Here is a 16698-nt window from a genome sequence, read left to right as displayed (position 1 = left end):
CTCAATTGATTTCCCCACCATCTCTTCTAGTTTTTTAAACAAATGATATAATCATTGCAGCTACAGTGGCCAGTACTCAGTCTGGGTCCAATGACTAGACAAGTCAAGTGAGGTAGAACTGCAGCTGATCTCATTCCATGTTAGTGGTGCACATCTTTTGTTGTTATTTGCACTGTAAATGAAGGCTTCATTTAACATTAGATTTTTTGTCTCCCTTCATTCAACAGAAGAAAAGAACAATCTCCTCACACACTTCATCTCATCGTCAGTAAACCACATTGAAAACGGTGGAAACTGATTGTTTTACGCAGGCCTGTTGGGGTTTGGAGTGTAATGCATTGTGTAATATGTAGAGCTGCTGCCACCTTGTGGTTGCTTGTTGAACATGCACATCACTCCAGGGGCAGCCTGAGGTCAACTAATAATATCACTGCAAACTTCATCGTTGTTTCCTGGAAAGGAATTAAAAAGTGTACATGCTGTGTTAAAACAAACACAGACAAAAACACTCTTGCATAAACAAGGGAGAGAAAAAAATCAAAGATTTTATTGCAAAGTAAGCTTAATGTGCTGTGTTAACAAAAAATCATTTATAATTGGCTCCTGCATGGCTAAGTAAATAATGCAGTACATTAATTTGAAACCAACCTCCCCCTGGTATACCGGCATGTATGTCGGTACTGTTGCCTTTTTGCTCACAAATTGCCCTATTTTTTTCAGAAGCTGCTGGGCATTAGCCTACAAAAGCTGCAGGGATATGCTGCTGTCTCAGCAACACTGTTCTTAAATAGAAATGCAAATAGAAACAGATACACAGCAAAACCTTTGATTACTGCCGACTTTCTGGAGCAGAGTCCCTGAGCGGAGAGAGAAAGTAAGAAACACAGCGTACACTCGGTAATCTCTAGAGCAAGAAACTCCAGTGGCTTTTTTTCGGGTAGCTGCTCCTCGGAAAAACATTTTGCAGCAAGAGTAAAAAATATTGATCTGTAAGACAGCTAGCCCATATCATGTTCACACAGATGCCAGCTTTAGTTAAACCAAAACAAATCTTACTTTGGGATGACATGTAAGTCAATGGTCCTTTTGGGCAATGGGCTCAAAGTCAATTTCTCTCAGGATTAACACCCATTTTCATTGACATTTAAAACATTGTTAATTACTTTCCAAGGACCTTTAATGACATTTCCATGACCCTTCACAACCTACAAGTACACAAAATTGCGTACTTCACTCCACAGGTCCGAATTATTGCATGAAAATTAAACAACAACCTTTTCCCTTCCTCTTTTTACAGGCTAGCTGGGATAACTTGAATTGACTTAACCTGCATGCAGCAGAAATTAGCACGAAACAGCATCCATGGAACAACGATATAATTGATTTCATTAGACCTACATATAACAGAATCAAATGTAATGACTTTGGCAAACCTTTCAATGCATTTTCTGAATTCCATGATTTTCCCATGATTTGCATGACTGTGTGAACCCTGTACTTTTCTAAAAAAAAAAAAAAAAAATGTATTTACTAATGTTTAAAATGTACAAATTACAAATGTTTTAATGTTTAAAAATGTACAACATGTACGCACAATTAGTGGTCTGAAAAACATCTAACTAAAGACATAAAAATAAAGTGTTTGGGGAATAAAGGCATGATTACATTTATGCAAGTAAAATTTATTTTGAACATAGATCATTTTGTATGTACCATTTATATGTTAAAGCACTGATTGCTAAATGGCTGAAACCCGTTATTACTCTAAGAACTAACTCCCAATTAAGATTTATTTATGAAGGGGCACCTCTCTACACAAGGCCTTTACCCCTAAGGCAGATTTGAAAAAAAGGTTCCATACATCTGAGTGACCTCTTCACAACAGTCTGGCATCTCCTCACATGCCAATTCTGTTATAGTTCCAGTGGTTCTGACAGTCAGTTCAATTCAGTGCATTAAAGACAGGGGCCGCATCCTCCCAAGGCGCCCGCTGCTTTCAGTCGTCCTTCTTGTCGGAGGTGCTCTCCTCCTGGCTCTCGTCTGAGCGCGCACCGGAGAAGTAGCTCAGGATGTCTCCGTCGTCTCCCTGAAGGGCCTGGTAGCGCTGCAGCTCCAGGTAACTGGTGAACAGTTTGGCATACTGCGGGTGCGTCAGGGCAAAGGAGCGGAACTCAGCTGCAGGGAGAGACAGAGAATGAGGTGAACCCAGGAGTACACACCAAAGCCTGTTTGTGTGTGTGTGTGTGTGTGTGTGTAACAAAATAAGGAGCAGAAATTAAGGGGGCAGAGCAAGTCATTACTGTGTGTTAATGTACAACAAATTATATTTTTTGCAACATTTCAGATGTTTACAGTCTGTGAAATAGTGGCTTTTAGCTTTAAGTTAAATAATGGAGGGATTGTTTGTTTTATATACTATTACTGTACACTACCGTTCAAAAGTTTGGGGTCACTTAGAAAAGCACTGTTTTTTTTCAAAGAAGATGACATAAAATTAATCAGAAATACACTCTATACATTGTTAATGTGGTAAATGACTATTCTGGGTGAAAAAAATCTAGCTTTTAATGAAATATCTACATAGGTGTATAGAGGCCCATTTCCAGCAACCATCACTCCAGTGTTCTAATGGTACATTGTGTTTGCTAATCGCCTTAGAAGACTCATGGATGACTAGAAAACCCTTGAAAACCCTTGTGCAATTATGTTAGCACAGCTGAAAACTGTTTTGCGGGTGAGAGAAGCTATAAAACTGGCCTTCATTTGAGCTAGTTGAGTATCTGGAGCATCACATTTGTGGGTTCGGTTATACTCTCAAAATGGCTCGAAAAAAATAACTTTCATGTGAAACTCGCCAGTCTATACTTGGTCTTAGAAATTAAGGCTATTCCATGTGAGAAATTGCAAAGAAACTGAACTTTTCCTACAACGGTGTCTACTACTCTCTTCAGAGAACAGCAGAAACGGACTCTTACCAGAGTAGAAAGAGAAGTGGGAGGCCCTGGTGCACAACTCAGCAAGAAGACAAGTATATTAGAATGTCTAGTTTAAGAAATAGACGCCTCACAGGTCCTCAACTGGCAGCTTTTTAAATGGTACCCGCAAAACGCCAGTGTCACCTTCTACAGTGAAGAGGCGACTCTGGGATGCTGGCCTTATAAGCAGAGTGGCAAAGAAAAAGCTATATCTGAGACTGGCCAATAAAAAGAAAAGATTGATATGGGCAAAAGAACACAGACATTGGACAGAGGAAGATTTGGAAAAAACTGTTCTGGACGAATTTCAAGTTTGAGGTGTTTGGATCATACAGGAGAACATTTGTTAGACGCAGAACAAGTGAAAAGATGCTGGAAGAGTGCCTGACGCCATCTGTCAAGCATGGTGGAGGTAATGTGATGGTCTGGGGCTGCTTTGGTGCTGGTAAAGTTGGAGATTTGTACAAGGTAAAAAGGATTTTAAATAGGGTAGGCTATCACTCCATTTTGCAACGCCATGCCATACCCTGTGGACAGCGCTTGATTGGAGCCAATTTCCTCCTACAACAGGACAATGACCCAAAGCGCACCTCCAAATTATGCAAGAACTATATAGGGAAGAAGCAGGCAAGCTCGTATGCTGTCTGTAATGGAGTGGCCAGCGCAGTCACCAGATCTCAACCCCATTGAGCTGTTGTGGGAGCAGCTTGGCCGTATGGTACGCAAGAAGTGCCCATCAAGCCAATCCAACTTGTGGGAGTTGCTTCAGGGAGTGTGGGGTGAAATTTCTACAGATTACCTAAACAAATTAACAGCTAGAATGCCAAAGGTCTCCAATGTTGTAATTGCTGAAAATGGAGCCTTTTTTTAACAAAAGCAAAGTTTGAAGAACAAAATAAATATTTCAGATAAAAATCATTATTTCAAACCTTGTCAATGTCTTGACTATATTTTCTATTCATTTTGCAACTCTTTTGATAAATAGTGTTAGTTTTCATGGAAAACATGAAATTGTCTGGGTGACCCCGAACTTTTGAACAATAGTGTAGTACTAACTACTGACATAAACAACACTCACTATAGGTGATGTGGCCAGATCCATCAGCGTCAATGTCTTTGAAGAGTTTGGTCACATTGAGATCACACACACCCAAAGTGGAGCGCAGCAGACTAGCAAATTCCTCTCGACTGATGCTTTGGTCATCATCGGTGTCAAAGAGCTGAAAGAGATGAAAATATACTGACCTAAATTATACGTTCAGCAATCATCTAACATCCGTAGGTGTGATAATATCTGTACACGGGAAAATAACTCCGACTATAAACCCAATTTTAACATTATGTCTACATACTTTACCACAGACCTACTTACTACTCATGCATGCTAGATACACACTGTCACATCTATAGTAGGTACATGTACTAAACGGGATGCCGCTCTTGTACCTTAAAAGCCATTTGAATGACCTCTTCTGTGTTGGCAGGTCGGCACAAAACAGTGACTCCAATTACATACTCTCTGAAGTCAATAGTGCCATCCCCATCCTGCAAAGGACAAAAGCCGTGAATTTTATGAGATGAACAGTTTTTCTATCTCTCTCTCTCTCTCTCTCTCTCTCTCTCTCACACACACACACACACACACACACACACACACACACACACCCACACACCCACCCTGTCAAAGAGAGCAAACAGCTCTTGCAGGACTGGAGTGATGGGAAGCTTGAGGAAGTTTGCAAACTCCTCGATCTTGATGCGGCCACCCTTACAGGAGTTGGCAATGGAGGCAAAGCTTTCAAGCTCCTTCTGGATGTTGTCCCATTTCAGTCTATCAGAGATAAAGAGAAAAGACAGAACACCTTTCCAATGAAAATCACATTAGATGAGAATCACACGTAGCAGATGATACCAGTATCTTGAGCCAACATCTTGTGCATTAGATCTGGATAACACAGGGTCTTCAACAAACAAAGCAGCTCTATATTTAAACTGGCCTCAGTTTGCCAACTATGCTGTTGAGGAGCATATATTGTTGTTGAAGCATTTTGCAAAATGCATGTTGAGTCAGAAAGTCACTCCTATTGATCTTGCTGATCAGAATTCTTTTTAGAAATGAGCACAAGTTGACTGCCAGCAATGATGGACAAATTAAGGGGGAAATAGCTGTGATTTCAACCTGCCGAGCTACCAAACACTCCCTAATTAACAGCGGTGGGGTTGTTTTAATTGTTACTGCTATATTAAAATAAAAATTTCAGATAGCTAAGAGCTGAATAGCAGGAGGCTTTGCTAGTAGGATTGATTAAATAAATATCCCCAAAGATGACGGGGATACTGATACTCGCACATGTCTGTTTTGACCATCTGCAACGGTCATGAATAGCAGCTACTGTGAGCAAGTGTGCTGTGAACCACTGTTGTTGTTGTTGTTGCAGACTTACTCCAGCTTCCTGCTGATCTTGGTGAACTCCACGAGGCCAGCCTCCATGGGCAAAGTCAGCTCCCCCGCAGAGATCATGAGACGGCAGTCCTCAAAGGTGTGGTCCGTCACCGGGATCCCCAGGGCACTGCACATACCAAAGCCATGAGCCTACTGCTTGTTTGTCTGTTGCCATCCATGAAGTTATGTGATAAACGCTTTGTCTGTACTGCAGATGGGTTAGACATCGTTTTCTATATCTATCATGAGGACCTCTGGTGATAAAATCTGAGGTAACTGTTTGCGTGTCCTTATCTTTTAACTTATCCATCAAGTGTTGCAGCATGCTCTTCCTGCAAAACCAAGCCGAGACACTTTGACATAGAGAAGCCTAGTCTAGGCTTGACACAGCCTAGACATGGATACCAACAGTATATAAATAACCAACACTCAAGTAATGCCTATTCTGTGTGCACTAATAGACACATACCATATGCATCTCTGTACACTATGTGCAAGTTATATTCAGGAGAGGAAATGAAGAAGAGGTGAAAAAAAATATGCTTTACTCTGCCATGACTCCTCGCACTTTCTGTGCAAAAAGAGTGGGGCTTTTCTTCTCGGCCTCGGTGGGGGTTTGAGGGGGCAGGAACTATAAAAACAAAAGGTCACACATGTCATGGGTCCTCCCGCAATGCAACATTCCTGCGTTTGTTAACTAACAAAAACAGCTAGTCACATGTCATGTATGGCAGTCACTTCCATGTGTCAAAGCAGGAGTTGCAGAAGTCAAAATGCAGGGGAGGGGAGTGTGGGGGGTTACTAACCTCAATCTCAACGGTTGTGTAGAGCTGACACAGGGTGAGAAGGAGCAAAGTCCCCCTGCAAGCACCCACAACATGTGATCACTCTCTCACACACACACAATATCAAACACAGAGAGCTGCTTTTCCTCACTGGTCCTAGCTGATCTAATTATACTGAACTTCATTTAGCAGCTTCAGGTAGAGACTTTAAAACGAGGTTTGCACCTCTCTCATAATCCAAAGGGGCTAAATGCTGTACTTAATCCACAGCCTTGCAATAGTATTTTACAAAGTAGCTTGGGAGCAGTTGTAAAAAGTTTTAAAAGTCAAAACCTACAAGCAGTTTTTGATACAGAGAAATACCACACACAAACATACAGTTTTGTAACAATTTGTGTGATTTTTGGGTATTTTTGGAGAAAATGAAAGTACGTACGACGTTGGGCCTTGCCATGTCCAAGTCACATTATCCTTCAGAGATAGAATATGTTCAGTCGTTAGTCAGTCATCGCCAGTTGTGCTATTAATACCGATGCTTTATTGGTTGCTTCTAATTTAAGACTAGTCTGTGGGACTCACCAATTTATTGGGGTATCTGAGGACCACAGGTTGCACTGGAACACCAGGGATAAAGGCACCTGAGAAGAAATCAATAAACACATAATAACCAGGCTACATAGCTGGCATCTACAGCTACCTACCTGTCATGCAAATGCTAACCTCTACAGCTACCTACCTGCAATACAAATGCGAACATAGCTTGCATCTACAAGCTATGTTCTAAATGTTTGTGTAAATTATATTATGGCAAAAAAAGGGAGGGGGTACATTTGGGAGACTATTTTCAGCCTGGTGCCTCTGCTTTTGTCTATTTGTGCTGACTGCAAAACCACAGCTTCCACGTGAGTGAAGGGAGAGGGAGAAGCTCTCACAAAAAAAAAGCTACAAGAGATACCATTCTCTTCCTGACACTTAACAGGTGCATCTATATAATGGAGATTCGCATTAGGAGTTATGAAATAAACATTACACATTCACAAAACTCACAAACAAGACAAAAAACAAGACAATAGGACCTCAACTCTACATATTCTTGAGTTTGTTGGAAAGGATTGAATGGAACGGATTCAAATTCTGCAGTAGGCTTACTTAATCCAACACCACAGAATGGTCCTCAGATGTGCCACATGCTAATTGCTAATTACATCCACAGCTAGCAAATTCCAAGCAATACACTAATTCATTCACAATACTATTCATTCATAATACAATTTGAAAACAAAACTACAAGCAGGTGGTCTGCAATGTATACTGCATTTGAACATCTGTGCTGGTTGTCAACCAAGCTTAGCAAGACAACCTACTTATGTGAAACCATAATAATAATAATAATAATAATTATAATCTTCCTTCAAAGTATATGGTGCAGCACTGGGTGATTGTAGAGAGTAATTTATTATCCAATTAATACAATACACGAACAGAGACTAGTTTTTTACAGAACAAATCTCTGTAAGCAATGGAATGTTGTTAATCCTAAAACAGTACAATCTTCCCACCTTGTTTGAATGTGATAAGACAGGACCGATTGGTACATGTTCCCTCAGGGAAGATCAAAACCTGCAATCAACACATGACGTCAGTGAAATAACACCCACATCCAGTACACTAATAAACCCTTCAGTCAATTCATTCAGAAACATACCATATATTCTTAAAAAAAAAAAAAAAGAAAAACTTGGCTCAGGATGTGAGAATGAGGAAGGACACCATTTTATGTGAAGAAATAACTGCAGTGGGTAATACTCTGCAGGCTGTTCCAAATAATTGGCCATGTGGCAACTTTAGCAAGTAATGTGTGGTATGGCGTGATCTGATTTGGATGACCTACAATGTTTTTGCACCAATGATAAGACAGCTTTGACTTGTCTCTTTATGATCTGGGCTTGGGGGTTGTAAACTACAGTATAAGAACCACATGTAGCAAACATTCTTTTGAAATACATTATGAATAATTATATTTAAATGATGGTCTAGACGACCAATACGCTAAACCATGATTTGATGTGTAGTCAGTCAATCAGTGGACAAGTCTGATCTCTGAGGGAGTTATTCTCTTTAGTACAGTTACCCCACACATACAAAAGAGGGGCCTGGGGACTACATACATACCTGTGGCCAGACACCTCCTGATGTGGACCTGCTCTCAATCTCTTTGATGGTGTTCTTACGCGAGTCTGGATCTCTTCGAGAGACCAGCACAGGTTGCAGACAGCGCAGAAACCCTGTTAGCAAACACAAACACACACACACTTTTTAGTTACTAGGCTCAACGGTCATGTTGTGAAATACCACAGCTTCCATAAACTTGGTGACACAACCCATGCTGGGGGGTGCTGACAACATTCCACTAAAAACATGCTTTATTAGGCTGACTCCAACTTACTGCCAAAGATTGGCGTGGATATGGTCTCTGAACGGGACACTGTGGAAGGGAGGCCGGCGATGATGCACACGATGGCATCGAAGAAGCTGGAGTGGGGCGCCACGGCCAAGATGGGCGCCTCGCCACTGCCCACCTTTTTACCCCTCACCACGACCCGGAAGCCCAGGCTGAAGAAATACATCCGGCCAAGAAATGCTATCACCGTCCGACACAGAAACCTGCGGTGTGAGTGTGCTTGTTAAAATGTGTTAAAACCACCTTGCGAACTTCCCCAATTGTAAACGTGGGTGGGGGGATATGAAGTTACTTCTAACAGAATAGGGACTGTGAACTACTTAATTTCATGAAACACTATTGAGATTATGTGTTACAGCTTTATAATGTATTTGATTGTTGGAAAGCTGATTTTGTGCATTGCTCTAGTAAAGACCTTGGGTGTTCAGCAGTTTATATCATACAAATCATGTTTTGCAATGAGAGTCTGATGGTGTACATGATGTACAGGCCGCTTCTATGCAGCCACATCCTGTGGTTCATCAGTGGATGAATCTTATCTAGCTACACCAATTTGCCATTTTGTCACCAAGAAATACATAGACTAGCCTTTAATTACTTAAAAATGTAACTGCTGCATTACTGCATGGATGATTGGTAAAATAGATTTGTTCAGTAGTCTAAATCTGCAGGTGAAGGACTGTTGGCCGTCTCAGGTGATAGTGTCTGTGTTAGTAAGAGGACTCATTGTTTACCTTCTCCATCCAGTCATGGGCTCCACTGCTCCTTTCAGGGGCATTTTGAAAGTTACTAAAGTAGCCAAAGGCCATGTTAACACCACCACCACTGTCAGGAGGAGACACCGAAGAGGAACCAGCACTAGCCCCAGGAGTGCACACTGAAGAGAGAACACAGTGCTTTTAGGACATGGTTCAGTCAATTCACATTCCTATGGGCAGTCTCTCCCTCCATTGCCATTCGTATTAAGGAACAGCTGATGGAAGGGAGAAAAACACGTTCCTTTCACTAAATCCCAACCCGTAGAGGGATTTAGAGTGGCTACACAGTTATGCTCATTGTTCCTGTTTGAAAACGAGAGAGTATTACAGGATTAGATTAGGTCGATGCATACGGGCAGCGTCAGCACTAGTTTACACCCGGCAATTAATTAGGCTACCGGCTTGAGCATAAAATGATTGTGCGTTGAATTCAAGCTGTACTCACTTTAATTTTGTCGGCCTTGGTTAATTTCTGTTCCTGAACAAACGGATTGAGCACTGCCGGAAGAAGAAGGGACTGTTGCCTCGGCAGAGCGAACACTCTCTGGGGTGGCATCCTCACGGGTTAACTTCAGTTCAAAAGGGGGTTACAGATGATGACAGCGGGAGTCTTTCTCACTGGCCACAACACCGTCTGCAACGGCCCAACATCTTCGATGCGCACATCGGCGCATCCTGAAATTTGCGCATTTCCTACTTGTGCATTACAGGCATGAAACAGACCGCACGAAAACAGGAGTAGTGTAGCGCGCTGCTTTAAAGCCCCTCCTCTCGAATCTAATCCTGTTTTGAGATGCAGTAACAGATCAAGTTGAACTGAGGGCGTCCTTACGAACAGAGTTATGGAAACAGGCCGCTTGCATTAAAATCCTAATTAGCCTACATAACACTAGGTATTTTAAGTGACTAAAGCAATATGCGAATGCACCCTAATTAGACAGCGCTTGCTTTTTCGCTTCAGAATCTCGGTGTTGTAGTTCAGATTTCAGATTTCTTTTATGCGCCCCCTATGAATCACTTCCACTCTGAAAATGGCGACGGGTTAATCAAACATATCATACTGCGATAGGCTCATAGGATTGGCTACATTTGCAACCATGTCCAAGGGCATTGGTGACGTGTGGTCATATCCGTGCATGCTCAGTTTCCCCGGTCAGATAGTCTACAGTTACAGCATTTCGCCACAGTGTGTCACTGTAAGATCTAGAACTGTCCTTGTGGAACTGGGATGTAATCGGTCCGTATTTTTTTAACCCCTCCACAGATACATTATGAATTTAACCCTCTGTGATACTGTAATCTTGAAAAACAAATTCAATTGTTGAACAGATAAGATTCTTTGTTCATCTTTATTTATTTTTTTACCAACAACGTATAGAGACAAAGTGCACAAAGCAAATACAACTTACAAATTCAAAATAAACTGTACTGTCAATTCCATAGTTAAAAGACAAAAAAAAGTAATTATACAAAACGATTATTTCAACTAAACTTTTCATGGTACTTCATTGTCATGACTCCATCATGCACCAGACCCTATACAATCTTCAGGCAACCCGTGCCGTGAATCTATCAGCACCATGATTATAAATCTAACAAGAAGAATATTACGGACTGACTTTGACAGTAATTTGGTCACCATGTGTACAGAACACATTTATAAAAAGTGCTTGCCTGTAAGTTATAATTGTGAAATATTTGTGTGTGTAACAGATACTTTGGGCTTATGGCCAGCTAAAATGTAATCACATCATAATCATAATCAGATATACCTCACAGTAAAGCACCATCTGCATTTGTGTGTAATGGGGACATACCTGATGTCTCTGAATACTTAATGTGGAAATAGTTTATCATTCAGGATTGGGGAACTTCAGATCAAAATAATTCACCTTCAGCGTTACAAGAAAACAGCAAATATCACACAGTAATATAAAAAAGACTTTTAAGGTTCATCCAGTTTGCCTATGTTCAGCTTGCAAGGAGGGTTCAAAGAATTGTCACTACTGTGACTTGGCCTTCTGGCAGGCTGGGTGGCAGGTTATATTAGTCGATTGGTAGTTACAGTCTTGCGAGTGCAGGGGTTGTTGCTGGGCGAGATTGCCATAGTAACATAGTTTGCGATGACGGTGGACTGCACAGTGGGCCAGGGTCAAAGGTCATCACAGAATGCCAGAGGCTATGTGTCCAACAATCACTCAGCAGCGCAGCCAGTCTGTTTTCACCTCTCCCACTTTGGTAATCTTCAGACTGCTGTCATCTATCTTGAGATAGTAGGAATCCTTGAAAAAGTAGCTGGAGCCTGTCAAAACAGCACACAGATAGACATCAGTGCACACAATATTTTTTTCTTCTCCTTTTTTGAAAACTGATCTCTTTGTCTCCTACAGTTTGGGCTACAAGATGAATTAATACAAAAACTTGTAAGGCAATGTGCTATCAAAAGAGTATCTACACACACATACACACACACAATTGGCTAACTCTGTTCAACTGTCTTGCAGAGCTATTGAGAGACAGACTAAACTCTTTCGTAATTACTTTGGCATACTGCATTGCTGAAAACAATAATCAGGCAAGGCAACAGATCCAGCTCTTACAGCTGCTCAAAACTTTGCACCAGAAGTCAAAACTTTGCACCAGAGTTACTTTGTCATGAAGCGACTGGGTAGCATTCACAAAAGTTATTATTATTATTGTGTGTGTGTGTGTGTCTGTGTGTGTGTGTGTGTGATGTTGCTAGTGGGATGATGTCACAAACCCTCTCTCTTTCTCTTTTCCCTATCTCTCTCTCTCTCTCTCTCTCTCTCTCTCTATCTCTCATCCCCTCAGCCGTTTAGTTTTTTGGTCTGCTGATCAACAGGCAGGCCCATGCAGCAAAACTGACCTCAGCCCTTGAAGGGTTATGGTGTCTTAGGGCCTTTCTCTGTGTTGTTGGAGGCATGGTGCCAGGTTTAATGGGGCCGCCTGGAACTGCCAGGAATGCTCAGCGAGGCTCCAGCCAGCCGGCTGCCTCCGACAGGACCAGGAGAAGCCCGGACTGCAACAACAAGTGGCCTCTCGCTAAGTTGGGCTAGGCTAGGCTAGGCTAGGCTTACTTACCTTTCTGGTTCAGGCTGAAGGCTGCGTCTATGTTGTCTGGGATGCCGTTCCAAGCGTCTGCGATCTGCTTGGGGAAGCCAGGATCCATCTTCTTCTTGGCCTCGTTGAACCTGGAGGGTTTAATGCAGAATGTGTTATAAGGGAAATGTACTCGAGAACTCCATGATGCTCGTTTGGGCCAAAAAATGTTAAATGTAAGATTTGAATATTTTCTTAAAAATAAAAAAGGGTGAATAATACATTTGTTCATTTTGGGCTTCAAATCAAGTCATACCTCCAGAACCTAGTTCCAGCAAACACATAGGTCTTCTTGCTCTTGCTGAATGAGAAGGCTGCATCTATTTTGTTTACGTCGGATGGCAGACCAATGGAAGAGAGGCTCTTGGGATAGCCTCTCTCCAGTGTGCTGCCTGAGTAGATGTAGATCTCATTCCCTAGAAGGAGAACACAGACACAGTTAGGAAAAGGTAATTAGACAAAGCACACAACTTGTGATGGATGATAGATTTGTGATTCAATAAACATTCACTGTCAGTAAAAGTACCTCCTTTGACCATGCCTTGGTTTACATCTGTCCTAATATGACAACGATACATACAAATTACAACTGGGGCCCTATGAATCATTTAAATTATGACCACATCATTTATTTCTATTTTTACCCAAATTAAACCATGAATAAACCAACTGTATTCTTCAATTTTGACTCATCCAGAAAGGCAACGTGAAAAATGTGACCTCACTTCATGATAATTTGAAGGGAGAACTTGAACGAAAAAAGGCAAGGCATGCTTGTCATATAAATCTCCTTGGTGAAAAAAATGTGTTAAGACAGAGCTTTGCTTTCAATATCTGTTGAGAGCAACCTTGCCTGAGACCCATGTAAATCTGTTTAAGGAGCATGCAGGGAGGGATGCCATGCATGGCAACTATTAGAACAAGCCACAAATACAGTATATCAAATGTCTTAAGCAGGGTGAAAACCACACTCTAATGGTAAAACCAGGCCATTTACTTGTGGTTCACAGATTACTGCGTTGATTTATATTTCAGAGTCAACTTTCAGTAGAAGGAGATGTATTAGGGTCAATTCAACCATACACTTATAAGCAATGTCTTGTGTAAGGGGAAACCTGATGGCGCAAGCAACATCGGAACGGAGGAGGTAATGTGATTTTACGGTGGAACAGGGTCTTCTTTGGCCTACTGTACCTGCAAAGAACACAGTCTTTTCCTCCAGTGGGTTCTCATAGGCTGCGTCTATCTTCTCAGGAAGATCACTCCAGAATGTGGCCACCAGCATAGGGCCTGTGGGCTTGGACATGAAAGTGGCAGATCTGAAGAGGAACCTAGAAAAGGTACCGAGAGAGAGAGTGAGAATGAGAAAGAGGGCCAGAAAGAGGAGTAAGGAAAGATACAGGAAGGGAGAGGAGGAGATGGAAAGAGAGAATAGGTATCAGAGGAAGAGAAAAACATAAAGAGTGAGAGAAGAAAAGGATGAGAGCAGAAGGAGAGAAGCAATAGACAGAGGATCCCAACTGGCCACAATGGCGTGATTCATGGGAGCATCTGGTTCTCGTTATGGTTGGAGGTGCCGACGCCAGCAGAACAAGCCTGCACTCGCCCGGATTTCCAATATGAAGCACAGCAACAGCTACAGCTACAGCAGCAGCAGCCACACTCACTTCCCCTCCTTTCCACTGACCTAATTTTCTAAAAGCCAAAATAGTTTTGAGAGTACAGATAAGTCCCTGCAGCCACTTCATGCAATGCTAATGGGGTATTTTCAGGAAAACTTTATTTTGATAGCCTACATTGTGTGACATTGCTATTACACAAATACTTAACTGTCCACAACCTGTCAACTAGCCCTCTTACTCTCAAGTAGCTGTCAACTGAGACAAACCAAAACCTACCCTACATCTAACCCTCACCTTAAACAAACCCCCTTCTCACTCTGACTGGTCCACACTGTCAACAGACAGTTTATGCAAGAGTGGGTTTTCAAAATAAAGCGTCCCGTTTTGTGCAGACAATCTTATTCTATCCCCTTTCTCTTATATCCTGTAGCTTGTTCCTGCCTTTGATGTCCACAATAGCATTTCTTTCCAGTGCAGAGCAGGCAGTTTCAAACAATTTAAAACTCTGTGGCTAGATTTTCAGTAAAGGTCATACATTATTTGGTCCCTCCACTTGTCACTTGCATGCTATTGCAATTTTTTTCTGACTATTTGCAAATCAATGAATGGTCTGAGGCCAAGATATATCTTATCTTACATTTAGATAATCCACAACTTAGACCCCTTAGGTCTTCTGGATCTGCTTTGTTACTTAAACCTGAGTCTAGCTTTACAACAAAGCAGTTCTCAGTTTTTATAATATAGACAGAAGCAACAAAGTTCAAGAGGAAACTTGCTTCTCAAACCTTGATTTGATATTCACAAGGATTTTGGCTTTGATGGCTTGCTTTATTTTTTAATACTTTATGGTCTCATTTGTATTACATAGTGTTGGTAATGTATTATTTTATGCCTTCTTTTCCCAAATTCACTTAATTTGTTAAACGTTTATTTACAGTTTATCACCTATTTTAAACTTAAACTCGGAAAACTATATAAACAAAGTCACTGTACCCAGTCTTTTAGGGCTGCAGCTTCTGAACACTCCCTTAGGGTAACCTACAAAACCTGAAGAATTTGAATTTCTCTTTGACTTATTGCCAGCAAAACTACACACCTTATCAGCACTGCTACAACCTAAGGTAAAGCTACATGAATAAAGCAAGGGAACTGGCTCTGAAACAGTCATTGTTCCGACGTAACGGCTGAGATCAGAGAAGCAGCTCCAAGACACCACACCCAATGATTTCCCGGAACAGCTAAGTAACACTGAAGGCTGTACTCATCTTTCTCATGGGCTCCCATTTGCTTGCCAATGAAAACATTGCATGGGCAGCACAAAGACTGGGGACCTCAGGCGGTGTGGTATGGCTGGTGTAAAGAGTGAGACCTGACAACTCAGTTTTACTGCTTCTTCACCTGAGTGTGTGAATGGGTGTGAAGTCAGTCAAAGTATCTGTGTAGACGATGTGTATCCACTGATTCAGTTTTTTTGACGCAGTGATCATACCCAATTCTGTTAGTAGTGCAGAAAAATATCCCTCATCCAATGAGTTAAACATCTGTAGTCCTTAGACCCAGCTGTGAATATCTGAACTCCGGAGTCATTTTGATTCTGAAAACTGAGACTTGTCCTTAGTAGCCCTCTTGATACAGAGCATCAGGCAACAGTTTAAAAAAATATATATATATTTCTGGTGAAATTTCCATTCCCACCATCATAATTTCTTGATCCACTTCCAACTCACGATCGTCATCAGAGATGGTGTTTCTGTGGAATTGGGTTTCTGGAGGAAATTACTTTCCAACTACATCAAATGTCTTAACCAGAGAGACGCTGAACATCTGAATAAAGTATCACGCCACCACAGCAGTAGATGCATCCACACATAACAGTATTTATATTAAACCCTCGTTTTTAAGCGGGGGTGGGAAGACTTCCGAAAACTTCATGGCAGCTCGAAAGCCCAAATAACACACTATAAACAGTATTTACAAACTAGTGTCATTGAGTCACTGTCTGTGTCCAGTCAGAATGACACAAGACGCATACTTAACCTGCTCTATACCTGACGTCCACTCTCTTTCTATGTCTGGCCGTGCCCTGCTGATGTGATCATGAATTGTGAACCACTGTGCGAGGAGTCCTAATTCTGAGTTAAAGCAGGATTTGTTTGCAGAACTTGTGGGTGGTTCTTCTCCACCTCCAAACATACGGTTGAAAAAGGGTCGCTGGTCTTCGGTATGAGAGCAGCTCTTTGAGTCTAAGGCCCATGGAACTGTTTGTTTTGGATGCGATTCCAAAATGGCTACCACAGATCTTACAGTATGCTCACGTTAAAAGTAGGAAAGGCCAATGCTGGCAAAAATAAGCCAAGGAATGAGACACATAGAGTTGGCTTTTAGGAGCAGTGGCTAAAGTCTCTCTCTCTCTCTCTCTCTCTCTCTCTCTCTCTCTCTGTTTGCATGTGTGTATGTGTGTGTGTGTGTGCTCATGTATATGAGACGAGTTTAAGCAGGATAGCAGTTTATGTGGGTTAACGACTCCCCCCAAG

General features: G+C 41.6%; 2 protein-coding genes across 2 annotated transcripts in view; both read right to left on the bottom strand.

The window, feature by feature from the left end:
- Positions 1 to 525: 525 nt before the first annotated feature.
- On the bottom strand, positions 526 to 10459 carry lpcat2 (lysophosphatidylcholine acyltransferase 2). The gene is made up of 14 exons (XM_080843185.1): positions 9868 to 10459; positions 9399 to 9541; positions 8650 to 8867; positions 8376 to 8488; positions 7763 to 7823; positions 6783 to 6841; positions 6640 to 6674; positions 6225 to 6279; positions 5967 to 6049; positions 5420 to 5545; positions 4653 to 4806; positions 4422 to 4520; positions 4054 to 4195; positions 526 to 2175 (listed from the first exon to the last, which is right to left on the bottom strand). Exons 1-14 carry the CDS (start codon positions 9976 to 9978, stop codon positions 1997 to 1999), a joined length of 1578 nt encoding a protein of 525 aa, XP_080699311.1. The 5' UTR covers positions 9979 to 10459; the 3' UTR covers positions 526 to 1996.
- Positions 10460 to 10752: 293 nt separating this feature from the next.
- mmp2 (matrix metallopeptidase 2) overlaps positions 10753 to 16698 on the bottom strand; it is a 12360-nt gene continuing 6414 nt past the window's right edge. The window contains exons 10-13 of the mRNA XM_080843798.1: positions 13737 to 13873; positions 12799 to 12958; positions 12525 to 12634; positions 10753 to 11724 (exon numbers count right to left, since the gene is read on the bottom strand). Coding sequence (XP_080699924.1) covers positions 11621 to 11724; positions 12525 to 12634; positions 12799 to 12958; positions 13737 to 13873 — 511 coding nt within the window. The 3' untranslated portion in view covers positions 10753 to 11620. The remainder of the gene's footprint in view (positions 11725 to 12524; positions 12635 to 12798; positions 12959 to 13736; positions 13874 to 16698) is intronic.

Source organism: Sprattus sprattus (genome assembly GCF_963457725.1).
Source record: "Sprattus sprattus genome assembly, chromosome: 8".
Taxonomy (NCBI): Eukaryota; Metazoa; Chordata; class Actinopteri; order Clupeiformes; family Clupeidae; genus Sprattus; species Sprattus sprattus.
The sequence above is the reverse complement of the archived record's forward strand: the minus strand, read 5'-3'. Positions and strand labels throughout refer to the sequence as shown.

Bases quoted from the DNA above. Each gene is read 5' to 3' on its own strand.
- lpcat2 (XM_080843185.1), bottom strand. From the start codon at position 9,978: ATGCCACCCCAGAGAGTGTTCGCTCTGCCGAGGCAACAGTCCCTTCTT. The intron at 4,521-4,652 runs GTGGGTGTGTGG...TGTCCTTTGCAG, and splicing joins TGTTTGCTCTCTTTGACAGG to GATGGGGATGGCACTATTGA. The intron at 2,176-4,053 runs GTGAGTGTTGTT...CTCTCCCTGCAG, and splicing joins ATCTGGCCACATCACCTATA to CTGAGTTCCGCTCCTTTGCC.